Source organism: Camponotus floridanus, unplaced genomic scaffold (genome assembly GCF_003227725.1).
Source record: "Camponotus floridanus strain SB8 unplaced genomic scaffold, Cflo_v7.5 scaffold75, whole genome shotgun sequence".
Taxonomy (NCBI): Eukaryota; Metazoa; Arthropoda; class Insecta; order Hymenoptera; family Formicidae; genus Camponotus; species Camponotus floridanus.
Window position 1 is genome coordinate 135,312 of NW_020229844.1, and position 27,360 is coordinate 162,671.

The 27,360-nt window shown below is 36.9% G+C and overlaps 4 protein-coding genes across 7 annotated transcripts; 3 read left to right on the forward strand and 1 right to left on the reverse strand.

Moving 5' to 3' along the window:
* The first annotated feature begins 209 nt into the window (after window positions 1-209).
* Window positions 210-9,112, forward strand: LOC105249167 (kinesin-like protein KIF21A). Its single transcript, XM_011254446.3, is given in 17 exon segments — window positions 210-612; window positions 1,344-1,728; window positions 1,849-2,295; window positions 2,369-2,477; window positions 2,602-2,805; window positions 2,884-3,188; window positions 3,268-3,499; window positions 3,623-4,524; window positions 4,596-4,945; window positions 5,031-5,131; window positions 5,134-5,224; window positions 5,327-5,446; window positions 6,592-6,760; window positions 6,837-6,942; window positions 7,021-7,572; window positions 7,644-7,914; window positions 8,810-9,112. Coding segments are annotated over 17 exon segments (4,455 nt in total). The 5' UTR covers window positions 210-577; the 3' UTR covers window positions 8,886-9,112.
* A 174-nt stretch (window positions 9,113-9,286) lies between these two features.
* On the reverse strand, window positions 9,287-11,983 carry LOC105249169 (bifunctional arginine demethylase and lysyl-hydroxylase PSR). 3 transcript variants are annotated; one of them, XM_011254451.3, is made up of 7 exons: window positions 11,928-11,975; window positions 11,778-11,852; window positions 11,135-11,340; window positions 10,569-10,851; window positions 9,980-10,335; window positions 9,597-9,829; window positions 9,287-9,438 (listed from the first exon to the last, which is right to left on the reverse strand). In XM_011254451.3, the coding sequence occupies exons 2-7, from the start codon at window positions 11,848-11,850 to the stop codon at window positions 9,411-9,413; spliced, it is 1,179 nt and encodes a 392-aa protein (XP_011252753.1). In that variant the 5' UTR covers window positions 11,851-11,852; window positions 11,928-11,975; the 3' UTR covers window positions 9,287-9,410. The 3 variants fall into 3 exon arrangements, with proteins under 3 accessions (XP_011252753.1, XP_011252752.1, XP_019882450.1); XM_011254450.3 differs by having other exon boundaries at window positions 11,778-11,983; XM_020026891.2 differs by lacking the exon at window positions 9,287-9,438 and having other exon boundaries at window positions 9,603-9,843; window positions 11,778-11,983.
* A 693-nt stretch (window positions 11,984-12,676) lies between these two features.
* On the forward strand, window positions 12,677-20,745 carry LOC105249170 (histone-lysine N-methyltransferase, H3 lysine-79 specific). 2 transcript variants are annotated; one of them, XR_889025.3, is made up of 12 exons: window positions 12,677-13,593; window positions 13,826-14,005; window positions 14,153-14,479; window positions 14,648-14,915; window positions 14,984-15,668; window positions 15,752-16,217; window positions 16,335-16,955; window positions 17,059-17,486; window positions 17,570-17,812; window positions 17,898-18,151; window positions 18,830-18,996; window positions 20,078-20,253. XR_889025.3 is itself a non-coding variant. In XM_011254452.3 (11 exons), exons 1-11 carry the CDS (start codon window positions 13,516-13,518, stop codon window positions 20,518-20,520), a joined length of 3,993 nt encoding a protein of 1,330 aa, XP_011252754.1. In that variant the 5' UTR covers window positions 12,681-13,515; the 3' UTR covers window positions 20,521-20,745. The 2 variants fall into 2 exon arrangements, 1 of the variants encoding a protein (XP_011252754.1); XM_011254452.3 differs by lacking the exon at window positions 18,830-18,996 and having other exon boundaries at window positions 12,681-13,593; window positions 20,078-20,745.
* Window positions 20,746-20,938: 193 nt separating this feature from the next.
* On the forward strand, window positions 20,939-26,629 carry LOC105249171 (A disintegrin and metalloproteinase with thrombospondin motifs adt-2). Its single transcript, XM_020026890.2, has 5 exons — window positions 20,939-22,956; window positions 23,392-23,604; window positions 23,726-24,444; window positions 24,542-24,912; window positions 25,127-26,629. The coding sequence occupies exons 1-5, from the start codon at window positions 22,840-22,842 to the stop codon at window positions 25,918-25,920; spliced, it is 2,214 nt and encodes a 737-aa protein (XP_019882449.2). The 5' UTR covers window positions 20,939-22,839; the 3' UTR covers window positions 25,921-26,629.
* The last annotated feature ends 731 nt before the right edge of the window (window positions 26,630-27,360 follow it).

Genomic DNA, 27,360 nt, shown 5'->3' on the forward strand with positions numbered 1-27,360 from the left:
CAGTGCAATTAAACGGTTGATAACGTTGGCGCTCTTCAATTATCTCCGGACTGACAACTAACATCGTCAATGATGATGTCACGCATAAATCTATCCCGACGTCCCACGATACATCTGTTTTATTCATGCTTGTAACCATGCTGTGTCGTCTCGATAACGATTACCTCATCCAACACGCGCGATACAGCCTCATTAAATTTCACCGCACATACTATAGAAACAATGGTACGGTACACCGTGACAGGTGATTAAGAGGCAGCTCTCGGAACTCCCACGCTATTATCTAGCAAGCTGATCGTTACGCGTATATATGTACGTACGTACAATGGATCGCCTCGACCGCCCCGTCGCGAAAGCGGTGCTTCACGTTCCTTCGCGTAACCATGAGGAATGTCGAGTCTTTCACGGTCGCTGCGTTTAGCAACGCGTGCGCAGGCACAACATCGTGGGCACTGTCGCACAACCACTCGCCTCCGACAACCGTTCGCCCTCGGTGCGGTAGTTTTGGCCTAATTCTAGCCTAATACCGAGCTGTCTTCTCGAATCCTGCAATAGTCTGCCAATAAACTGTAGCGAGATGGCGGATGATTCGAGCGTACGCGTAGCCGTACGGTGAGTAGTAAATATACGTGCATTCGAAAGGGAGAAAGCGAAGTCGGGCTTCAAATCTTCAATCCGTACATCTCGGTCCATCACGATGACAGCCGATGACGTTTAATCGTTTGAACGAAGGGACTGTCCGAGGCTGATCTCGCGCGTATTCGGAGTTTTTTTTTCTTTTTTCGAAAAATTATAGGAATAATTCGACTCATTTGAGAAAACAAATTGTTACTATTTTTTTTTTAATTTATAGTTCTCGTCTTTCTGTGTCATCGCGCACTCGATGTTTTTTTACGTCAGAACATTAACGTCATCGTTGGAAAAAAAAGCTTGTTATTCATACGATCGCGTAATGATGCAATTTTTGAGGATGAGAGGATCTTTCCGTCATTATAAATCAATGACGGAAAAATACAGAGGAGAAAGAAGGATTTTCTCGCGAAAAACCGTGAATGTCAAACGATAGCCTGCGCACAACATCTGGTCGATCGCGAATACCGATCTCCAAACATTTCCTTTTACGATACGAATGCGTGGGCTTTTAATTACTGCTTGCCTTAAGAAACGCACACCCGGTCAACTTCCGTGACAGATATGCGTAATTGGTCTTTAAAAATAACTTACAATGTATATCGATTTGTTTTTTCAATCATTTATTTTTATTCATTAATTTTTATATTTACATATCCATGCAAATTTTGACAAGAAAAATCCACCATGAGAATTGATTGTATTTGTTGCAGAATAAGGCCTCAGGTAGCTCGCGAAGTAATCGACATGTGCAGGATTTGTACTCAAGTACCTCAGGGGGAACCGCAGGTTTTTCTCGGACCCGACAAGGCCTTTACTTATGATTACGTTTTTGATACTCAATCAGATCAAAACTCGATTTACGAAACATGCGTGAATCGTCTCGTAGAAGGCGCGTTGGACGGATACAACGCGACGGTCCTCGCCTACGGGCAGACTGGCTCGGGGAAAACTTACACCATGGGCACTGGCTTCGACGTGGAAGTCGACGAGGATATAGTCGGAATCATACCTAGAGCTATTTCACACCTCTTCGATGGAATAATGGATAAACAAGAACGCGCAAAGGAACGCGCGCAAATGCCTCCAGAGTTCAAGGTATTTTCAAGAGGCGTCCTTATATCCGTATACAATGATGTGTTCTTATATTAAATTGTATTAAAGACACGTCTGCAAAATTTATTATACTGATAATATATATTTTTTTCTTGTTATCAGGTCACAGCACAATTTTTAGAATTATACAATGAGGATTTGAAAGATCTATTAGAGCCGGGAGGACCGAGAGGTGGTGCACGTATTCACGAGGATACAGCGGGTAATATACACTTGGCTGGAGTGGAACCGCGCGTCGTAACCAGCCCTGAACAAGCGTTAGAGTATCTGCGATTGGGCGCGTTATCGCGCACAACAGGATCCACGCAAATGAACACGCAATCCTCGAGATCGCACGCTATATTTACGTTATACATCAAACAGCAGAGATGCATCAAAGTTGAGGATCCAGACGCGGACGTCGACACGAGCGGCCTCGAGCTAACGAATGAATTTGAAACGTTAACAGCGAAATTTCATTTTGTCGATTTGGCCGGTTCTGAGAGGCTAAAACGAACGGGTGCTACCGGCGATCGAGCAAAGGAAGGCATCTCTATAAACTGTGGATTGGTAAGAGTATAGGCTCTTAAAAGAATAGAATGTTAACATATGATTTGTTATGTATTACTCATTTTTTTCATAGTTGGCGTTGGGTAATGTTATTTCTGCTCTCGGTGATAAAACAAAGAAAGCTTCACACATACCATATAGAGACTCAAAGTTAACCAGATTACTTCAAGATTCTCTCGGAGGTAATGTAGCTCATAATCATAATATAAAATGTAGATAATATAATATAGATGTAAAATTTAGTTTAATATATAGGGTATCGGATATAAGATTTACAATTTTAAATGTTTTAATTGAATATTGCAGGAAATAGTCAAACTGTTATGATAGCGTGTGTATCGCCGAGCGATAGAGATTTTATGGAAACTCTAAGTACTCTAAAATATGCGAATCGAGCAAGAAATATAAAGAATAAAGTTACTATTAATCAGGATAAGAGCTCGCGAACAATCGCTTCGTTACGACGTGAAATTCAACAACTTCAATTGGAATTGATGGAATATAGACAAGGCACGTTTAATAAAAAGCTACTGTATAATGTTATCTGAACATTATGTACAACAATATATTCTTTTTTTTTTCTTTTAGGCAAGAGAGTTGTCGGTGAAGATGGAATTAATGATGCTTGGCATGAAAATCAAATGTTAAGTAGTGAATTACAGAGTTTGCGAACCAGAGTGAAAGCGCTTTCGGAAACGGTTGAAGCATTAACCGCCAAAAATGTTCTTTTGTTGGCGGAAAAAGCAGCGGGTCATTGGGTAGCGGCAACAAGTGGAGGTGACGAACAAGTGACTAATCTGGTACAAGGTTACGTTCAAGAAATAGAAGAGTTAAGAGCTCGTCTGTTGGAGGCGGAAGCTATGTATCAGCAGTTAAAAAAAAGACAGATGCAGGTATACTTATTTATACCGTATTATATTAAAATATTAAAAGATATAAATTTTACCGACACATTATCAAAATATTAATTAGGTTAGCGCGGCAAATCCATATGGGGATAGTTCGTTCCATTCCGATTCCGCGTCTGTGTTAATTGATGCTAAAAGAGATGTCGAAAAGGAGATAGAAACTCTAAAAGCTTTAAAGGAACAATATAGTCATAGTAGCATTACTGCCAAATCAGATGAAGGAGAAATCGAAGATACGGAGAATGCACAGGACTCTGTAAGCGAGGATGATTCCGACGATGACTCTGATCGTAAAGGCATGTTTAAATGCAGCCTGTTACATTATGTTTACGATAGCTATATATGACAATTAATAGCAATATTTATCATTAAAGAATGCGAAAATATTTCATTCATAAGTTATTACATTAATTTTACAGAAGAAGATGAAGAAGAAGCAGCCATGGGTCGTGAACTAGAGGCGCTAACATCCGACATCGATGTTAAGCAGCGTTTGATACAAGAGCTTGAGCTCTCTCAGAGACGTTTGCAAACTATGAAACAGCATTATGAGGATAAATTAGCTCAATTGCAAACTCGTATTAGAAACACACAAGAAGAAAGGGATAAAGTGTTGCAGTCTTTGCAACAACAACCTACACCGCCTACTGAAAAGGTGAAAAAATTACGCGACGAATACGAAAAGAAGCTCTCTAACATGCAAAAGGAAATGCGACTTCTTCAATCTGCTAAAAAAGAACATGCGAGATTACTGAAGAATCAATCGCAGAATGAAAATCGATTGAGAGGTCTGAGAAACGAACTTTCGGAAATGAAACGAGCAAAGGTGAAACTTTTGAATAAAATGCGAGAAGAAGCACAACGACATAAAGAAAATGAGCTGAGACGCAATAGAGAAATAGCTCAATTACGTAAGGAGAGTCGCAGACATGCGAATGTGATTAGAACGCTGGAAGCAGACAAAAGAATGAAAGAAGTTGTACTTAGGCGTAAGCAAGAGGAGGTAACGGCTCTACGAAAAAGGGATCGAGGATTGAGTCAAAAGGCTGCTGGCCGTGCACCAGCCAGACCACCTAATCCTAAAGCGTTGAAGCAAAGGTGGCAAACATTCGAAAGGACAATCACCAAACAAGCATTGGCGAAACAAGCTGCCGCAGAAACGGAGAGAGAAATGGAAAGACTACTTCAAGAGAGAGAAGAACTAGGAAGAGATTTGGAGAAGCTCCAGAAACATAGAAGTCAAATTACAAACACAAGAGGAGATATCATCGATATTGATGAAGAGATCGATAACGTGCGGAGTAAAATCAGTTACTTGCAGGTAATTACTAATAATCTATTTAATACGATATTGTTCATCTTTGTTACTATAATCTTGCAAAAATTTTATAGGATAGTATCGCGGAATGTCAACGGGATATGGTTGAAATGGGCGACGGTGAAGCGGAAAGTGAACCTGGTGTCGAAGCGCTCATCTCTACGATTCGAACGGTGGATGAAGCACAATACTTACTTCAACGAATGCTCGCGTTTACTGTAGAGCAAAGCTGCATGGCCGCACAGAAGCAACTCGAAGTACGAGATATGGAATCACGGCTCAATCAAGTTGCGCAAGAGAGTGACGTGCAACATCAATTACTTGAGCATGTTTTACGCGATAGAGATCTTTTATCTCTTACCAATAATCAGAATAATATATCAACTTATAGTCCAGCTAGCTCAAGAAGTTCTTCTCCCGACAAGTAAGTCAAATACTCTTTCGAAATCATTTTTATGAAATATTTCATCATTTTTAATTTTATGACATTTCTTGTATTGCGTATACAGCAGCGAAATTTATAGCCAAATCATACTCGGTGAAGAAAAACAGCGTAATAGTAAGGTCAGAAGAAGAACAACGCAGCCACAAGAACTTCTCTATGGGTACACGTTAATCCCGAGAATATGACAAAAGCAGAAGATCAGAATCAAAACTATAACCACCCTCTTACTAGAGTCCCCAGTGCGCCAGGTAGCCTAAAGTAAGTAGCTCAATACGATCGCATTAAATTTATTTGCTTGTAAAAAGGGTAGGAAAATTGACTAATTATAATTCATTACTTTTGTCTAAATTATCTAATCAGAGGACTGGTGTTAACACGAAATCAACATGGTAGTACTGGCGGATCGCCGACTTTGAGTCGTCGTGAGAGCACTTCGCCCAGAGCTTTGCGACGGCCGATTCATCCAGGTGGAGGCTCCATGTGAGTGATTGTCCTGCAGCATATTCTTGTTCTTGTATTCCTTGCATATATTTGTCTTGATGCTCTCTTCCATGCACTATTGAATATTTTTATTTTCTCGAGATGAAATCTTAGTTTGTTGATTTTGTGTTTGAGATACAGGAATCAAGTACAGGTATTTCGTGCCTAAATATAATATACAATAATTATTGCATATACACACATACACACATAAAATATACATAATAAAGCGCAAAATGATGTTAAATGCTGCAGGTTTTGTGAGAGAAATGAACTAGTTTGAAAGATAAATCGATTTATTGTTGTAATAAAAAAACGCACAAATGCAATTATATTACAAGGAAAGCATCTGTTATATTGCTCTCCAAATATCTCTGAGCTTATTAAATAAGATGTTTAATAGTAAAATATATTTCTAAGCATTATATATATTGTAAAATAAATAAGATTTTTTACACATGTGAATATATATGCCATATAATATATAGTGTATAAAATGAGAAGTGTAAAAAATGAGAAAGCTAAATCTTATTTTCGTACATCTTGCTTTCACACACAAACAGCATTTTACGTTTAAAAATAAGTAAAAGATGTATATATATATATTAATTTATACACAATTATATCTATATATATTTTGGCAAAGAATTTGATAATGAATATTAATTCTTCATTTAATTGATTTTCTACTTTATATTAATATATTGTTAATGATTGCAACGAGAAGAAAAAAGATTAGATTTAGAATTAATTTATACAATAATGTCCATGTGTTCTCAATATGTATATAGATGTAAGAGTTATTTTCTCTCTGTAATATAGAATAAAGAAATAAATAACGAGCATTGAAACAAGAAGCACAAATACGATAGCTACCGAAGAATCTCCTTTTAACATGACGTACTTGTTTCTTATTTATAGTATGAAATTATCATAAAGACTGAAACTAACAATTGTGCTTGATTATGCGCACTATTCCTGTGTTGCATAAACTTTCATGAATAAGCTTGATTAATACTTTACTGCACCTCTTTTTCGCACATGCATGTTTTTATATAATTTTTCAAGTCTGTATTACATATTATATTAGCTTAACTTAATAGCTGGCTGACTAACACGCTAACATAACAAACGCACCTACTCAGGGAACAGGTAGCGCATACGGATGTGTCTTCACCTCCTGGATCTCCGACTACATACAGGCGATTCAATAGCCGCGAAGAAAACGTATTCTCGAGACTAACTGCAAGTAGACAACCGATCGCATCTGAACCGCAACCAATGAAAGGAATCATCTCACAGTATCAAGGCAAGGTAAAAAGGGCAAAATAATAATCTCTTTCTAATTCTCTTTTCTGATATAAAATTTTTTTTAATGATCCTTTTTCAGGTACAACCACGGGCTATTTTACAATGTTCTCATGTAGCAGAAGGACATAGCAAAGCTGTCCTCACTATATGCGTGACTTCAGATTTACTTTTCAGCGGTTCAAAAGGTATTTGAATGATACTTGATATCGAAAATTTTGACATAATTGCATGCACAGGTAAAATGTTACCTCGCGAATTTTCAGATCGCACTGTAAAAGTATGGGATTTAGAAACGGGAATCGAGAGTCAGACTTTAAGCGGGCATCCCAATAATGTAGTCGCCGTGAAATATTCCGCTATTCATCGACTTTTATTTAGCGTGTCCGCAGCATACGTTAAAGTTTGGGATTTAAGAGCCGGCAGTTGTGTAAAGACGCTATTCTCCTCGGGTCAGACTCAGACTGGTCCGATCGCATTGTCGACTCCGTCCAGGATATTGCAAGTTCCCGTAGGAGAAACGACGATTAACGATCTGGCGCTCAGCTTGGACGAGCAGGAATTGTATACAGCAGCTAGCGACAAAGTCAGAATATGGGATCTTCGTAAATTGACGTATACTGCTAGATTAAATACACCACACACAGCGGCCGTTATGTGCTTGGCTGTTGGCGAGGATGGCAGAGTAATAGCTGGTAGTAAGGATCATTTGATATCTCTCGCCGAGCCGAATATGTCCGGTTCGTCCATCAGCTTAGCGCCACCGCACTATGATGGAGTTCAGTGTTTAGCTACGATCGGTTCCACATTATTTTCTGGTACGTTCTTGTCTTGTTATCAACATATATAATCAATGTCACAAAAACGTTTCATTTGAATTATCTTTCAGGCTCTAGAGATATGTGCATTAAACGATGGGACCTGAGTAAAATGGAATTGATTCAGTCTCTCAACAACGCCCATAAAGATTGGATCTTGGGATTGTGCACGATAAATAATGGTTCTATAATGATCTCTGGATGTCGTGGTGGTATACTCAAGGCATGGTCCGTTCCTAAGGATCATTCGGGAGAATGCACGCCTATTGGAGAAGTCCGGGCGCACACTTCCGCCATCAATGCTATCGTGACTAATCAACAGCATGTATTTACAGCGAGCAAGTAAGTAAAAGAATATCTTAACACTTTTATATATTTGGCCGTGTCCAAAACAGTTGGCAGATGTTCGCAGATCAATTATGAGATTAATGTACACGATTGAATTAGATACTTGAGTTCAGCTGGACCACGTTACAATATTCTAGGTGAAATAACGGTCTCGGATGTTGATTTCAGCTCTGGAGAGGTGAAGCTGTGGCGTATACCCGATTCTTCATTATCAATGTCTATCTCCACAGTTTCCCTTTAACTTTATTTGCTTTTTGCTTGTACGTCAATGTGTTGTGCATTAAGCTTGTATTTCCTTTTTCTTTTGTTTATTTTTTTTCTCAGTAATGCGCATGTTTAACAGAGTTTAACGTAATAATATATTCTATATTATAATGTAAATATGTAATGGTAAAAAGCCATATTTATATTATGCTTATGACATTCATCAAATGTTATCACACATTGGATCATTGTACACAGTATATTTGTGAAAATGTTTTAAAATCAAATAAAACGCGCAAACATATAATATTCTATAAACTTAAAATCTATATTTTTGCGTTTGCGTCTTATATCTGCATATTATACACCAATTTAATAATTGCCAAAAACTAAAAATTTTAAGATAAACAAATAACAATAACTGTTTTGAAGATAAACAAATTTAAATATACGAGATCGTTTGTTTGCCTAACTTTGTAGATATATATATTTTTTTTTTTACTACGAAAGACAATATAAAATTACTCTCACTAATCGAATCAAAATGTTAAAAAACTCAATAATTTTACGTAAATCTATTAGAGTTTATAATGTATATGAATGTTTAATTTATATATGTTATTACTTGCTTCTATGTTGTTTACTCCACTTTGGTGCTTTGCATGGTCATCATGTCGATACGAAGCGATGGAACTGTGAAATTGTGGAATTGTAAACGAGACGCAAGGACCTTCTACAGGAGCAACTCATTGAAAAGCTAACATGCATCGTTCTACTAAATATTATATTTAATTTGCAATTATACAGTTTAAATGATAATGCACTTGACCATCTGTCATGTTTAGTTTATACTTTTATACGTTGCTATTAATCTTTTTTTAGTATTATTGAGAATATACTCTCCAAAAAAAAATGACTTATATTATTTTCTATTATATTCTTTGACTCTGTTTTATACTTTGACTCTTTTTTAATTTTTAATATTAAGTAAAAAAATGTAGGACAATATATTATATTAAACAAAATCACAATTAAATTATAATTAAGAAGATCCGTCTAAAATAGGAATTATGTGCATTATCATACGCCTAAATGCTAACTAAAGGAATTTAGATAAAATGGTCTGAGAGGAAAAAACTATATGTTATCTAATATTTATTTTATTATGAACATAAAGATATGATTGTAATCATAATAATTATAATATTTATTCTTAGTACAAACAATAATTGTCGATTAATACTGTACAGTCTGAGGTCTCTGTAGGTTCCAAATACTGGATATTGTCAGGGTTGGCTGTTATTCAATCTTCTTCTGTGAAAATTTTAAAACGAGCAAAAATTTTAAAAACAGTTACCTCTTTAACGTATATATGCTCATAATGCTACGAAAAATAAATTGTATAAAAAAAAAGAAAGGAAAACATTGTATTGTAGAATTTTAATTAATAGAAAAGTTTTTGCTATATATACCTCTTTTTCTTTTTATGCGCGGTAAGTGATTCTTGACCACTATCGTCCTCGCTATCCTCTGATTGACTACTACTGGTACTACTCGACGAACTACTCGAAGAACCACTCGAGGAATCACTGGCAACACCAGTGTCCGTTTTTACATCTATACTTTCCGCTAGTGTTGCCAGTTCAGGTTCTTTATCATAGAGTACTTTTAACCATTTCTGCGACAATTTTGGCCTCCCTCGTACCTGTTTGCAACGAGCTGTTTAATATTACATGCTTGTAAATGTTATTTTTCCATTATATAAATTTAAATATTCTTATATACATGCAACTTTTTCGATATTACAATATTGTAAAGATAAAGTGTTATATGTTACGTTGCATCGGATTCTTACCGTTTTGTGCCAAACTACCGGGAAGTTGGTACGTGAACAGAAATTCTGTGTTACTGCTATAGTTTCATCAAGATTTAAAACAATATGCCACCAACCACCAGGAATAAAAACAGTTTCACCAGGAGATTGTAGAATCTCTATAGGGTGGCAATCTTTTGGCCACGTGGGTAGCTTTGTGCGAGGATAAACAATGGAAAACCATGTAATAGCTTCGTCTCTCTGCTTACCACCTTCAGTTGCGGTTACCTTTAAAAGTTCGCGAGGAGTATGCGTAGGAAATAGGCACCAACGTTTATGACCAGAAATTAATGCGTTCCACGCACTGGTACCTAATGGATCTATATGTATTCCTGTACCTGTTATGTTACCATAAAAATAATAAATATAGTGTACAAACGAAGTATTAATTATTTCTTTTTACAATCTTATTAAATGCATGTGATATGCAGTATTATGTGACTTCTTATTGAAATATGTAATGAATTACAGTGATTTCTGATTTAATATTCGTTGCAAATGATAAATATAACATTAACATCTTAACAAGACAAACGATTTATATGGCATATATTAGTCGTAAAATATTCACCAGATCTTGCAGGACCCATTACAAACCAACGATATGGCGGTCTTCGATGTTCTCCAGCATAATGAAAAAGATCATCCCGGAAGTATTTAGGAATTACATAATCTTCTAACAACCTTTTTCGCCTTGGATGTTCACCAAACGAACTATCGAAAATGTATAAGGGAGAATCATCTTCATTATTAAACATGTAACGAACATAATATTTCATCTTCATTTTTACACTATATCCATCATTATCTTCTCCACACTTAAACTTTTGATTCCGATATTTCTTTGCTAACTTCTGGAATCATATAAGAAAACAGAATTTAGAAATTAAAAATATTGTAGAATTTTGTACAATTAATTTTATTAATTATAATTTTGTCAATGTGTCCAATGATTTAAAAGATAATTTTTCTTTCTTATATAATTGGACAATCAGTACTTTGTATTTGCAAAGGATAAAGAGAATCAAATTGTACACATAGTCAAATATACAAAGTTTTGAGTAGATATATTAATATATTGGACATATATTAATATATACCAATGTTGTACATATTAAAAAATTATAACAGATAAACCTCTATAGTCCATTTGTGCTGGGCTCTCCAGCCAGTTTGAACACCTTGTATTATCACAGGCTTGTAAGGTTTCTCATACTTTTCTACGAAATCTTCTGTAGTCACGTCGGATTCATTAATTCGCTCGGCATTGTCCACAAATTCCCAAAATTTTCGAAAATTTTTATAATAATTGTGTTGAGTCCATGCATTTTTATCAGCAAGCTCTAAAAATACAAGTGAATTTTCAATAGTTAAATCCTGAAGCCTTTATTTGTATAATGTTGAAAGAATATTAATTCCAAATATTCAACATGTATGTAAAATTATATATCGAATTAAATTAGCAAATAACTGGAAACTGTAAATTGAATTATGACTAAGACTATCGAGAAATCAAATTACATCATCATCATCATCCAAGGTCTTTGAGAAAGAAGGGGAAGGGAGGAGCACTTGATAGATTTCTCGTCTTCCTCAGGACAATCGGGAGAAAGTCAGTGAACGACATAATTTTTATTTATACCTCAAGAGCTCGGATTCGATTTAAAGCTGCGTGTAATAGATAAATGAGAGGAGACGAAAAAGCCAGAGAAGGACAAACATCAGCGATTTTATCACTTTTACGATGTAGGTTATAAATCGCAAGTTCCATTTTCTTTACCTGGACGAGCCTTCCTTTTCACTTCCCTAATTCTCTTTTTATCGCGATGATCCAGTTCCCATGTCTCCGTCATGACTACGTTTATAATTATCTAATTAAAACTAATTGTGAAGTATATATATTTACAAAAAGATTATAGGGTAAATATACTTAAAAACGCATTGCAAAATGTTGAACGATGTTTAGTAATAACTTGTAATGACGGATGGTAATCGAACTCAGTGTTGCCAAATCGAGGGAAGATATTTCACCAAAACACTAGGTTTTTTTATTTGTAAGAAAATTCTGTATTTTCAAATGAGAAATCGGATATTCTCTCTTTGTAAAAAAAAATATAATCAAACATTTATTATCAATTATACATAAAATATGATAGTAATATCCATTAACTCTATTTTCAATAATGCCTAATTTTAAATCAATCAAACGAATGAAAACTTTCCAACAAGAAACATAAACATATGATCATATGATTAGCTGTCAAATAGAAAAATTTTCGGAACTTTAAATATTCTCTACTTAAGATAGCCACTTACATAATAGCATATGTGTCTTGTTTTTTCTTACTCATATTTGTATTCGCTGTTCATAAATGTATTTATTCGCTCAGTGTATATTCACCTTTAGTAATTTATAATTTAACACCAGTAGAAATGTACCATATAAATTGTCATATAAATTTACGATTTAATTATCAATTCCATTAGAAAAATAGTTACGTAAGAATTGGAAAAAAAATAACCCTACCAACGAATTTTATTGAATATTTATAGAAGAAAGAGAGAGAATACAAATAATAGAAATATCGCGTTTTGAGAGAAAAAAATCGCTCGCGTTAAAAAATCAAAGAGGGAAAAAAGAAACATGCTTTCGATGAGAAAAAACATCTCGAAGAAACCCGCCGGGTGCGTGAACGTTCACGAAGGGGGAAACGATCGAGAGAAGGAAAAAAGAGGAGGAAAAAGCCGCGCGGCGGGTCTACGTTCGCGGACCGGATGTGCTGCCGCGCTCGCGCGCACGGCAGATGGAAGAGGCGCCCGACGCCATGTTCGCCATGTTTTGATGTCGTCATCCCGCTCTCCCTCTCCGCCCCTCCCCCCCCTCCGCGGACGTGTTACGCTGTGCAGCACAATAGCCCGTCGTGTTTTTTAGCGTGTGTTTTTCCGTAGATTCGAAACCGCGCGTTCCCGGTGGTTCCTGGTGGCTCGGCCCCTCGGTCGCGCGTTCTCCAGCACCCTCCCCGTTCGATCGTATGCACGTCGCGCGAGGCTGGATAACCCTCCTCGTGGAAGATTCGCTGGGCCCACGGATGCCTTCATGTTCGTGGAAGTAGCCGCGGGGGGGATCCGCGAGCATCGTCCACGCGGCAATCGTGTCTCGGTGCGAGACGGGAGAATCGATCGGATCGCCTGTCGCCAGTTACGTTAGCACTGCCTCTCTCTCTCTCTCTCTCTTTATTTCGCATCGACGGCGTCAACACACTTTGACGTTTTTCCCCTTGGCGTCAGCGAGACGTGGTTACATCACGCCACCCTGAGGGGGCGGATCCAGCGGATCCCTCGGATCCTAGCGGAACGGGCAGAGCGCGCCTCGCGTGCGTGCGTACGTACGTGCGTGCGAGCGTGCGTGCGTGCGTGCGTGCGTACGTGCGTGCGTACGTGCGCGCCTACGTCCTCCTTTCACGTCTTCTTCGTCACGATTACACCAAGAGGCACGAGGAAAGGGATTCGTTGGTAAAATGGAGTTGCGCCTGCACTCGCCAGCAGGAGCGGAACCGATCGTGTATCAGTGGCCTCTTACCTCGGGATCGGGGTCTGTGAGTAGATTATTTATAGAGAGAAAGCCAGCACACATTACATGTGACATGGCATCTAATAAAGACTGAAGAGCGAGAGCGTGTCATGATGAATTTTAATCCAGAATTTGTTCGCTCATTCATAGCCACTTATTTATTATTATGATATTGCTAACTTTTTTTATTATCACTTAATTTTTTATAACATTGTATCGCTATGCTATGTTGTATGTATTATGCTTATATATTATAGGATCGTCACGATGGAGCATTGGACGTTATCGAAACTATGAGATGGGTTTGCGAAGATTTGCCAGATTTGAAATTACCCTTAGAGAATAATATCCTTTGTAACTATGATCCGAGAGATTACGAAAGTATGAAAAGCTTGTGTGACAGATTCAACAGAGCGATTGATAGTTTAGTACAATTGGTACGTGTCTTCATATATGGTATTATATGGGTATTAGATGGAAGATATATTAAATATGTAATGTCAATATATACAAATGTTACAATTATATGCTATTTGGAATATATATACAATTATATATTATTGGAAATATGTGTATATCTGCAGGAAAAAGGTACCAGCCTACCATCCCAGAGACTAAATAAGAGACCTAGTAGGGGTTTACTTCGACATATACTCCAGCAAACTTATAATCAAGCTGTGGTTGAACCAGATAAATTAAATCAATATGAACCTTTTTCACCTGAAGTCTATGGTGAAACCAGTTATGAGCTTGTATGTCAGATGATTGATCAAATCGATGTGACAGACGACGATGTCTTTGTTGATTTAGGATCTGGAGTTGGTCAAGTAGTTCTTCAGATGGCAGCTGCAACTTTGTGTAAAATTTGTATCGGCGTAGAAAGAGCTGATGTACCATCAACTTATGCACAGGTATAGTAATTGAGTTAAGAATCAAAACTTGTAATCATTGATTGTAATTATATAAATAAATATATCGATTTGTCTAAAATATTTATATTTATTAAAATATTATGCAGTTTCAGTTTGTATTGTGACATTGTATCGTATTATATCATAAATGAATTATTATCATTATAGAGCATGGAAGTAAATTTTCGAAAATGGTTGAATTGGTATGGAAAACGATGTGGGGATTATCGTTTAGTGAAGGGAGACTTTTTAGCGGATGAACATCGTGAAAGTATCACCGGAGCTACGATAGTGTTTGTTAATAATTTTGCTTTTGGCCCGACAGTTGATCATCAATTAAAAGAACGCTTTGCTGATTTACGTGATGGCGCACGTATAGTATCATCGAAGTCGTTTTGTCCGTTAAACTTTCGAATAACGGACAGAAATCTGAGTGGTAATTCATTTTTCCATATATCAATATAAGTATTTCAGTAATTTTTATTTTGCAATTTTTTCCAACAGATATTGGTACAATAATGCACGTCTCAGAGATGTCCCCATTAAAGGGTTCTGTCTCTTGGACTGGTAAGCCGGTATCGTATTATTTGCACGTAATCGATCGAACTAAATTAGAACGTTATTTCCACCGCTTGAAAAACAATAAACAAGGTGGCTTAGATGAAAACTCTGATTCTGTGATAAGCAACACTGCCAGCAATAGTAGTAAGGTTTCTAATAGGAACGAAAGAGGTGATAGAGCCAAAAGAGACCTTTCAAGGCAATTGGACAGTCCGAATAATTCGGAGCAGCAAGGAACAAATAGCGACTCTGAGCTAGACGAAAATGCTATTAAAAATCGACGACAGCCGAACAAAATACGAAGGAAATTCAATAGAAAAACTTCAAACGGCATTACGAGAGCTCCAGCTAGAGGTAGACAGAGAGGAAGAGGTGTTAAGAGAGCCAAGCCTAAGAAGACGATCAATATATCTGGATTAGATCTGTTACATAGTCAAACTTTGCTCAGTACATCACCTCAAGCTCTTGGGAAAAAACCTCCACCTGCTCCTGGTTGTGTAGATCAACAATTATCTTCATTGACGCTTTCTTTACAGTCGCATTCCACCTCGGTACACGAGGAACTCAGTATACCATCGGCTCCGTCCGCGACTCCTTATGCTCTGCAAATTCTTTTGGACTTGTATAGGTAATTATTTTATATTTTTTTCTCTTTCTCTCTATTCTATTTTTTTCTAATTTTATAACCGAAAACGCGTATATTCGTCACAGGGACCAATTCATGCTCATGTTAGAATCAATGAGAACACCCACCTACAAAGTATCTGTTAATACGGATATCGCGAAAGAGAGAGAAAGGAACTCTAAACTTCAATCGAGAGCGGCGCAATTGGAAAAGCAAATTAAAGTACTCATAGATGATAGTGTAGCTCTCTTGAAGGCGAGAATGACTGAATTAGGTATCAATGCTACGTCACCTGGGGATCTGCTAGCGAAAGCTAAGGAAATAGTTCTAAGACATAAACAACTACAAGCTAAAGCGAGTAAATTGCAAGCACAAGTGGCGTCTATAGAAACTGAACAAAGCAGATTAGTGGCACTTAGACATCAGGAGTTACAGGAAAAATACAACGGAAATGTGAACGGCATAACAAATCCACCTCAATCACTTACTCAGGATTATATATTAAAAGAAATTTCCGCCACACTTTCCCAGCGGAAACGATTACATTCTCAAGTGTGTATCTTGCTATTTAGCACTTATTAATAAACTCTTAATCTAACAATTATATTTTCTTTTTTTTATATGTTAGATGTATTATATGAAATAGATTTATATTTCTTTCTGCAACAGGTTTCGAAATTGGAACACGAATTAAATCTTTTGGAAAGAACAAGTAATGAGAAACAAGTAGCTGCAATTGCTCAGCAACAAAGAGATATGATAGGAAGTAAACACTCGCAAAGTTTACATCATCATCAACAGGGTAATAAAAATGGAACAACGCGAAAAAGTAGGGAAGGTCGTTCGAGATCTCAAGAATGGCCCGATGTGCCAGATATAGGAAAGATACAAGAAAATAATCCAGAAATATTGGCTCAGAAGATTTTGGAAACCGGAAGACAGATAGAGGCGGGTCGTATTCCACACAGGCAGAGTACGAATGGCAACAATAATTCCAGAACTAGACTGCCACAAGCATCTCTCAGTTTTTCTAATGCATCATCCGCTAATTCGTCCACGCCATCACCACAGACAGTTAATAAAGATGCGAATAGAACTCAAGAACCACCAAGAGTCGCTAATTTTGAAGACAGATTGAAAAGCATAATCACGAGTGTATTAAACGAGGATCAACAAAATAGGACTAAGCAACAACAGATGCAGCTACAAGTGCAATTGCAAAGTCAATCTGAACCCGACAGAAAGCGCGCTCCATTGCCGCAAAGTGTCTCTACTCCGGATTATACTCAAGTAAGTGTATTGATTGATTGATATTGATTTTTGTCTTTAATTGTACGCCTTGTATAATTTCGCATTCCCAATAATGTTTTATTAACAGACTGCGATATTACAGGTTTCACCTGCGAAACTAGCACTTCGTCGTCATCTCTCGCAGGAACGCATCTCGTCATCTCATTCGACATCGTCCGACAGATCAACGGTCGATTCTAGACAATCATCGAGTCACGACAATCGACTTGTAACTAGTGGAAGTGGATTGCTCGTCTCTACGGTCGGTGAACTCATGAATGGAGAAATAGAAAGGACTTTGGAAATATCCAATCAGTCTATAATAAACGCTACCGTTGACATGAGCTCAATAATAAGACCAGAAACTGTATACTCTCCTATTAGTAGACCAGCGAGTGCCGAAGGAGACGCCGGTTTGTCGACTTTGGCACATGTAGCTAGTTATGTGCCTACTTCGGGAACTTCCACTTCCACGCCCACAACTAGTTCAAGATCGTCCGTACTTTTTACTCCAGTAACACAACCGCAAAGGTATTTATATCTCGATTTGATATAGTTTTTTCATGATCTGTTGATATACACTACTATAGATACAAATCTTTGCTTCTATCCAGATATACACCGGTCCAATTACCACGAGCAGACATTAAGCCTTATCATGAATCCTATTTTTCGGATAATCCCGCTCAGTCACTCAATCAATCTCACTCGGCGCCCCTACCTCTACATTCGTCCCAAACTACGTCAAATGGGGAATTGTTGCCCGTAGAAGGGCTCGCAGCATCATTACATGCCCGAATATTGAACAACCATAATAATAGTGGCAAAACCGAATCGACCCTTTCTAACAATACAAGGTGATAATATTTCGAAACGGTAATATAAAAAAAATGTGAAAAATTAGTCATACTAGTCAATATAACGTGCTTGCTACATTCGTAGATTTCAGCCATATCCACGATACGCAACGAACAGTAATAGTGGCAATGCAAATACGACAAATGCAAATGCAGTAACAGCAATTTGTCAATCGCAAACATCAATGTCCATAAAAACGGAAGCGGTTGTATCATCGGTAAGCACAAGCGGAGCGCCCCTAAGTCCTCTCGTGGAGCCGCATTCTAATACGTCGACGCCGTTAGTCGACGAACCTCAAATGACGACGCAGAGGCAACGAAATGTCGTTGGAGATGACGGTAAGCGGAATGATCTAACATTTTCAGGACGCCTTCTGAAAGCGTCCCGTTGTATTATTAGTATGAAATGTATATGCTTGGAATGAATCTGTGCTCCAATCGAATATGCTTTAGTACAATAGCTATAGAAGATTTGTCGTAATACGTGAAGCGAGCTATAAAGCTTCAAATTCTATAATGCTTCAAAATTTCAAAATATAAAATGTCAAGATGTATATATATATATATATATATATGTACTTTTGGATATGTGATTTGGCAAATATATTCATTCGCGATATATAAATTCAAGTTGTTAAATAATGCGATTACACATCTTGTAACGCTTAATTGTCAAATTGATCCATCTCGCGAAAAAATCTATATTTCTCCTTGTACAATTTTCTTACGCAAGAATATGTACAACTGTCTCTATTTCATTATCTTACTATTCTTATACATAAGGAACACATAGAATAGTATGGCAATGTTGAAAATATAAAATTTTCGCGCTATATAAATTCTACTAAATGCTACTTTGCTTATATGTTTTTCTAGATACTATTATATTAGTTTTTTTTTCTTATGCATCTCTCCACGTATTTACACATGCACTAATGGTTTAGCTTATCTTATGGAGCTGGTATTTTTTGACTTTTATTTATATTTATTTTTGTTGTTGTTTGCTGTATTTGTTAGATGCACTGTAGCTGTTTATTGGTTAGTTCTCTCTGTCACATACTCAATCTCAGAATCCCTGAAGCTTGTTTTATTAGAGATTGAGACACACACACAGATCACAGAGAAGGGAGAAATGAAAAAATACACGGCTGCCTGTGGGTTGGTTCGTCGGTACATTGTCGCCGGTGAGTTGTCCCACGGGGGTCAAAATTCATTTTGTTTTATTCGATTCTCTAGTAATTTTGTAAATTATATATTTTATACAATTTATACAATTATTATATATTTTATACAATTTATTTATTTATTTTCTTTCCTTATCTTATGCGTGCGCGTAAGAGCAGCATTTATATTCTTACTATTTTTGGAGAAGACAAAAGGCATTATTAATTTAGAAATCAGTTCATGAAAATAAGCCACAGACTTATCGCGCAAGGATGCAAGTTTGATTTCATGGATGAATTATATGTACATAGACACATAGCATGTCGAGAGTTAGAATTTGAACAAATATATTCTAATCGATGAGCTTTTACTTTTAGTGCATGTTGCATGCGAAAATTTTGAAATATTCTATTTATTTTGTTCTAGTTTCGCGTGTTCAAATATGCAGTTTTTTCGCAGTTTTAACTCTCAATGCAACTTTTCCAGTTTGATCAGTTGATACAATATACATTTATTGTATTAACATTAGTATTATATATTATCATTTGCATCTGTATATCAATATACAATACATTCTGTATTTGTAAATAATATAACACAATCATAGGAATTATTTTATTTTTAAGTCTAATAGTATTTAAAGTATTTTTTTATTTGTATGATTAAAAAAATAAATTAAATTAAACAACTGACTTTAATCTCCATATACTTTAATTTATGCATTAAATAGAAATGTAATATAATTAATTTAATACTTTAATTGTATCTTTTAACATTTTTTCTTCTAAATCTTTATACACATAATATCCGCATTTTATATTGTATATATTGCTTACTAATAAGTAATGTATATGTATATATATATTTATATATAAACTTTTGTCTTAGATAATTTTTATCTTGTAGAACATATACATATCTTTTTTATAAAAAAAGTATTAGAAGTTATATACTGGTAACAAAAATATATAACAATAAAAATAATCACAATTTACATGATATTATTGTATCAGGGTTGTTGGCTTATTTTTATGAAAATTTGGTAACTTATTTAATCTTTTAATGTAACATCTCGATTACTAATTGAGCTTTATTTTGCAGATGGAGAAGCTGATTGGCAGGATCGTATTAGTTCAGGATTTGATCGCTTGGTCGCCTTTGCTTCCACAGAATTGGATAAACGTAGACGATCGACGGAAGGAGTGAATACTAGTCCCGATAGTGGACTAGGTTCGGATAGCGCTGTAACGGGACCACCGCCTGTAGTACCTTCGCCCGACGAAGCGTTAGGCCCACCGAGAACCCCATCCCCGACTAGTCCTCGTCCTGCGAATCTATCCAGCGGTAATCCTCCGAGCAGCGCATCTTCTTCGGTACCTCTAAAGTACCAACGACAACCAGATCCTGAGCGACATCATTTTAAAAAAAAATTCTTTCATCGCGACTGGAATAATTCTGCAAGTACTAGCAAATTTCGTCCCAAGGGTAAAGATTGGGATTGGAATCATTCCGGGCAATGGCCTTCGAATGACGAACAATCTTAACTCTATATGCAAAAGATAATTTTCTATGTGATCGACGAAAAAGAGTTTCCATTGCTTCTCCGAATGTGAGCAAACGAGAGAAATATATTGTTTTTTTGTTTTTTTTTTTGCTTTTAAAATGATTACATATTAATCGTTTTGTTTTTATTTCATTATTAATAGCACTCTCTTGTAATAACGGATGGCGTGTTTAATCGCAAAGTATAATACAAGAGAACGTATATATATGTTTTGTATTATTTGATTGATAAAAGATAAACAGAACGACAGAGGCGAGATTGCACGAGCGTTTGAACGAAATCAATCCTGACGAACACGCTGTGGTTCACTTAGCATAAAATACATTTGTATTACAATGAATAGTTATGACTAATTAATAAGATGAAAAATTCATCGATTCAAGTTTATGCGGATTGAAATTGTAAGGCTATTAGCAATATGTATTATTCGTATATATTGGAAGGAATTTACAGACTTCAAAAGAAGATTATCAAATATTACTCGCTGACATAGCATTTTAACTTATTATTATCATTATCATTAGTAATCAAATCTTTTGTAAGGCTTTGCGAATAATTATCTCACCGATTTAATCTTTTTTAATACGATTACACAATACTATCGAATTCGTATGCCGTGTTTATAGATACAAAGTGTTTGGTAATCTACGCCTGTATACACATACATTCATACACACTCACACACACATAGATGCATATACATAACATGATTAGGACACATTAGGTACTTTAGAGAAATATATTATAGAAGCGATCACATAATGTATGTATGTATGTATGTATGTATTATAATGTATGTACCTGTGCGTGTGTACGACGTATGTTGCATGCATGTATCACAGGCGTTTTATAGTAGAGACTGCTAGAAGGAGCAATTGGCATTGGAAAAAAAAGATAAAAAACAAGCCAGCAAAAAACCTTTGTGTGTTCGTAACAAATATCTGCTGCAAATTTTACATGCGGCTATATCTTCCACCATCTCTGGAAGATGTATACCTAAGTGTTCACTGTGGTTCATAGAAAATTGTGGCAACGGACTGCAAAAAAAATAGTCACTTAAAATACAATTGTGTTTTAAAGCGGGAAGTTGAAAGTATGAATCTGTTTTTCGGTACACATCTACATACATCATTGTAATATCCAAAGAGTGACAGAGTTGACAAATCGGTTTACAAAATTTTTAACTGGTGCACCCGTATTGGGCATCGTGCTCAATATCTTTTTTCGGTGCTCTAAAATGAAAAGTCGAGTAAACGTCACATAAACATCAAGTAGTAGTACTTCAAGACGCTTTAAAAATACGATGCGACATTGTATGTATAAAAATTTTTTCTTGCGTTGCCGAATTATCCTGATCGTGTATATATATGTATATATGTACATGTATATATGTACATGTACATATAATATATACATATATATATGTATATATATATATACACATATAGAAGGGTTATCACATACACACACACACACGTGTTAGACTGTGAGAAATTATAGTTATCGTATTATTTAATATATACCCCCTTCTCTATATATGTCATTATACATTTGTAGTTATAACGAGCATTGCCAAGCATGCTAGATACACTGCCGAAATTTCTATAAATTAATTTTATTATTGATCACAATTATTATTTATTGTTTTTATTGAGATATTTTAATACTATTACTATTTGTAAAACAAGTATAACGTTTTTTCTCTTTCATTTCTACCTTCCCGCATTTAACGGTTTTCTAGCGGTATTTATAGAATAACGTTATAAATGAAGCGATTGCTCTCTCCTTCTCTTTCTCTCTGATTATTAACATAATTATCATTATTTCTTTTGGCTAATATGCGCGAAACAAAACATGACTATCGAAGTCTGATAAAATGATAATGATTTGGAGAGTGTAGAATCTAAGAAATCAAATTGTCAATTAAAGGCAAATGTGCGACTATTGTTGCCTATGACATGCTACACATATCAACGATAAATCAATTTTTCACTGAAAATTATATCGAACAGGTAATCTAGGTAAATCACAAATTATATAATTACGACTCAAAATCAATGTATAAAATATACACGTACATAAAAGATATGTACATATAGAGATGTCACTGACACTACGGATGTTTTTCAATACAGGTGCCAGCATGCATTTTGTACGCGAATTTCTGAACTGATAAAAAAATATGCGGGTTTTATAACACGCGCATATGTGTGTATATGTATTTAGAAATATATAAAGAGACGTTAACATTATAATCTTCCAACTACTCTTGAACTTGAAATAACATGAGGTAAAGAGCATGTCGTCCTTCGTATTAATGCTGTTGATGATTTTATTGAACGAAGCGTATACTTATAATACGCAAGACAGTGAAGTGATATTGCTACCGATATGGGACTCAAAAAGTGCACTGGAGGTATGTATTATGTGATAATAAAATATTTTTTATTCTTTAAAATCTACCCGGGAAAAAGAACACATTAATCAAATATAAATAAATATATAAAATCTAATATGTTTTCTCTCTCTTGTATAATATCTATCTGCATAAGAAAAATAATAAGAAAATTGACAATAAGAATTAAAAGAATAATTCTCACATCTTTTTAGCAAAATAACATTTGAAGAGAAAGAAAGAAAAAATTCTCTTATATATAAATATATGATTATACATGAGTAAAATTTTTTTATATTTCACTTTTTCTAAGAAAAATTATGTGAAAATTCTAATTATTTTCTCTAAGACATTTTACATATAATAATATATTTATATTTAATTACATGTAGACTTTCTCTCCGGGCAGATGTCGAAGAAAATTTTTAATTTACATATTATCCAATTTGTGCACAGATTCCTTTAACTTTTAAAGTATTCGGGCAATTGATTCAGCTGAGCCTACGTAGAAACGACAAAATTGTATCGTCCGAGTTTCAAGTATGGAAACATAATGTTAGAGGCGTCACGGAAGAGTTGTCGCAATTAAATGCCCCAGCTCCTTGCTATTATCTTCATCAGGATCATATTGGCTCTGCGGCCATAAGTTTCTGCCAAGGACATGGCTTGGTCAGTAATATTTCTAAAAAGGAAAAAAATTCTATTTCTTTATTCATCCTCTCTCTTTCTCTTTTTCTATTCGTTTCATGTATAGAATATAAAAAAACAAACATATCTCTGTTGGAAGTAGCACGGACTTGTCTTCCTGGAGAACGTCACGTTGGAGATCACGCCGTTACGAAAGAGTATCGAGTCTTCACCCTTACTCGACGATGATCTGTATGTGAAGGAAGACGCCGACCTTCCTGGTGAACCTCATGTGGTCAGACGATCACCCATCCGAACTCCGAATCTCGAGATTCCAAAGCGGACACGAGCTACAAAAGAACGGTTGACGTTAGAACTTTCTGTCTTCTTCGACGAAGCAGCATATCGTTTGTTCTCACCCTTCCTGGACGGAGACGATGAGAAGATTCGCGATATGTTGTTAGCGTACGTGAACGGCATCCAAGCTTTGTATCATCATCCGAGCCTCGGTGTCTCAATCGACATCTCGTTGATACGTCTGGACGTTATGGAGAGGCAACCGCTGGACCTGCCGCACTTTGGCGGCGAGAGAGGCAGCCTGTTGAATTCGTTTTGCTATTACGCAAACGCTCGTAATCCCACGGAAGATACCCACCCGCGCCATTGGGACATGGGTCTCTACGTGACCGGGTTGGATCTTTACGCGCTCGAGAACGGGAGAAGAAACGGCGCCACCATGGGATTAGCCACCGTCGGTGGTCTATGCATTCCGCTTTATTCCTGCGTGATAGCGGAATTGGGAGTCACGGATCAGCTCGGGAAACCGTATCCCTCCGCGGGCTTCACCTCGATTTTTATCGCCGCTCACGAAATCGGCCACAAGTAAGTTATCCTTAAGATAAAGAGTTAAAAGAAATAATCCATGAAATAATCAAATATAAACACATAAATATAGAGATGTGACCTGTCCATTTAAAAGTCTAGGAATGCATCACGACTCGAGCGGCAACGCGTGTACGAAGGACGGATACATAATGTCTCCCAGTAGGGGTGTTCGAGGTGAGACGGTTTGGTCAGGTTGCAGCCGCGAGATAGCCGAGACTCTCCCACGGACGAAGCCTTGTCTCCTAGATTGGCCCGAGCCAGGAAACACCTCGGATGCGGCTGCATATGACCATTATTCGCGTTATCGCGACCTACCCGGAAGAGAATGGACCGCCAAAAGACAATGCGAATTGCTCTTACGCGACAAGGATGCGGACGTCGTCACGTTGTTTCAGTCTTGTCAATCCCTGCGATGCGAGACACCTCACAGAAGCGGATATTACTTCGCGGGACCGGCGTTGGATGGTTAAACATCTTTTCTACGCTAATACCCCAGATAATCAACTGTCTATGAGGTTGCTGTCATGTTGCCAACAATCGCTGACAATTATTGACAACATAACAACAATATCATTAATCATATTAATCCACATGACAACAATATGATTGATCATGCTTAGTTATCTAAGTAGGCTGGGCTGATTCCACGTTAAGCTAACTCGTTTTTTTCTTTTTTAAGGAACTCGCTGCGGACCCGATAGCGAATGTCGTGGCGGAGAATGCGTGCAGGTTCTCGATCAGCCGTCTGACAGCAAAAGAGGCAGTTGGAGCGAGTGGAAGGAAGGTTCCTGCAGTAGTGGTTGCTTGCAACAGTCCAGAGGCGCTCGAATTAGACGACGATTTTGCGAAGATCGGGGTCATAGAAGAGAGGCGACGAGCTGCAAAGGGTCGCATTACGATGTGCTCCTTTGTAACGACGATAAACTTTGCGGAAAGAAACGCAGAACGATCAGCGAGTTCGCCACGTTGAAGTGCGCCCTTTTCAGCGAGAAGCTGCCGGAATTGGATGGTGCGGCGAAGGGATTGCAGGCAGATCACGAAGCTGATAGACCATGGATGGCCTGCGCGATATTTTGCCGACGAAGGGACATCGCTGCTTATTACGCGCCGCGCGTGGAGTTAAACGATCTCGGCCTCGATCCGTATCTACCCGATGGAACGTGGTGCCACGTCGAGGAGGGCCGGGATTATTTCTGTCGTCAGCATCACTGTCTGCCGGAGAACTTTCTATTCGAGAAAAAATCGCCGAGCAAGGATTATCGGTACGAGGAGGAATTGGGGCCGCAAAATGCAGGGAATCGTCTCGGATCGGTTAACCGACTCGTCAAGTATCTAACGTCAGGCCCAGATGGTTTGCCGTTATTGACTTCCGTGTCACGCAACGTTACCTCCCCGTCCGACGAAGATGAGTGGATTGACAAAGATTATATCGAATTACCCGCATTCGAAGCGAGCTTTTCCATCGCTTATTAATAACGGCGAAAGAAAAAAGGAAAAATGAATCAGTAGTTCTTAGTCAGTATTTCGACACGCTTCCGGGGAGGGGAATAAACGCAGAATGATCGTGTTCTCTCGTTCCATATGAGAAAGCGCCTCGAGAGATAGCACGGGAGCGATGACGTCATCCCCTTCCCCCTACCTTGCCGTCTATTTTAAGAGTGTCCCGAGTATTATATTCGTATTTATATAGAAGCAGGACGGGGAGACTTGGTAGATAGAACGATCGTCTGATAATCGGTAGGTCTTGAGTTCAATCTCGACTCGTGTCACCCCACATAAGGTAATGGATACATTTAAGTAGGATTAAAAATATCTGTGAGAAGGCAGACCCGCTGTTTTATTATACAAAGTATGCAAGATGAAAAAGCGTGGTACTGCATCTTAAAAGAATGGAAAGGCTCTTTTTCTAGGAGCGAGAAGCAGGAGAATTAAAGGCAAAAAATATACGTATATAACTCTTATAATTTAATAATTTTCATATTATTTAGCGTACAAATAATTAATAAACTGTTAAACTTAGGAGCACGTTATATAACGGGACGATCGGTTAAACGATCGGACTTATTATAATTCGTCTTAATGCTTAATATAAACAAGAGTTTTCCTCTATTAGACAAAATGTACGTACGAAAAAAAAAAGAAACAATGTATGTACAAGACCCATTGCGCAATATTCACAAACTTTGTTTCATTTTTTCGCGTTCCCGACTGACTCGACTATATATATATACATATATGTTTCCACTATATATATTAAAGTAGATACAGACTTGTTGCATATCATTGTGTGAATATTAAAATATTAATGTTTTATATATACACAATGATTTACGAATCTGTATGTACGCGCCTTTATTTGTTGCGAGTACGCGAACCTTGATTAAATGAAACGCATCAAGTTTCTGACATTGCACTGTTCTTACGTTGTCTTACAACCTTCGTACCACACATACCACACATACATTTCTGCGCACACACGTACACCCACGCATACGTACAATAGAGGAAACAAAGATCCAGACGCGACGGTCACACAAATATTAGCAATAATAATAATAATAATAATATAATAAGTTTTCTTTCTATAATAATTCTATTATTATATTAATATACAATTTAATGTATGTGTATATATATATGTATATATACACATATACATATACATATATATTCGTCTTTAGTCAATCAATTGGACTATCATTACGCGCGTAGAGGCCGCTGTGATAAAGACGCCAATTCGTCGAATTTCAATTCAAACTCGTCGAACATTAACGTAGCGTCGAAGAAAGTAAAACATGCTTAATTTTTTAATTCGGTCTCTACGAGCAAATCGCGGAGACATTTAATCGCTCTCGATTATGCTGCATTTATTTGTTGTCATCATCGTGGCTGGATACCCACATCTCTGTGTAC

Bases quoted from the DNA above. Each gene is read 5' to 3' on its own strand.
- LOC105249169 (XM_011254450.3), bottom strand. From the start codon at position 11,850: ATGACGGAGACATGGGAACTGGATCATCGCGATAAAAAGAGAATTAGG. The intron at 10,336-10,568 runs GTGAATATTTTA...GTAACATAACAG, and splicing joins AATGGGTCCTGCAAGATCTG to GTACAGGAATACATATAGAT. The intron at 9,830-9,979 runs GTAAGAATCCGA...CGTTGCAAACAG, and splicing joins CGGTAGTTTGGCACAAAACG to GTACGAGGGAGGCCAAAATT.
- LOC105249170 (XM_011254452.3), top strand. From the start codon at position 13,516: ATGGAGTTGCGCCTGCACTCGCCAGCAGGAGCGGAACCGATCGTGTAT. The intron at 17,813-17,897 runs GTGATAATATTT...CTACATTCGTAG, and splicing joins ACCCTTTCTAACAATACAAG to ATTTCAGCCATATCCACGAT. The intron at 18,152-20,077 runs GTAAGCGGAATG...TTTATTTTGCAG, and splicing joins AAATGTCGTTGGAGATGACG to ATGGAGAAGCTGATTGGCAG.
- LOC105249171 (XM_020026890.2), top strand. From the start codon at position 22,840: ATGTCGTCCTTCGTATTAATGCTGTTGATGATTTTATTGAACGAAGCG. The intron at 22,957-23,391 runs GTATGTATTATG...ATTTGTGCACAG, and splicing joins ACTCAAAAAGTGCACTGGAG to ATTCCTTTAACTTTTAAAGT. The intron at 23,605-23,725 runs GTCAGTAATATT...TGTTGGAAGTAG, and splicing joins TCTGCCAAGGACATGGCTTG to CACGGACTTGTCTTCCTGGA.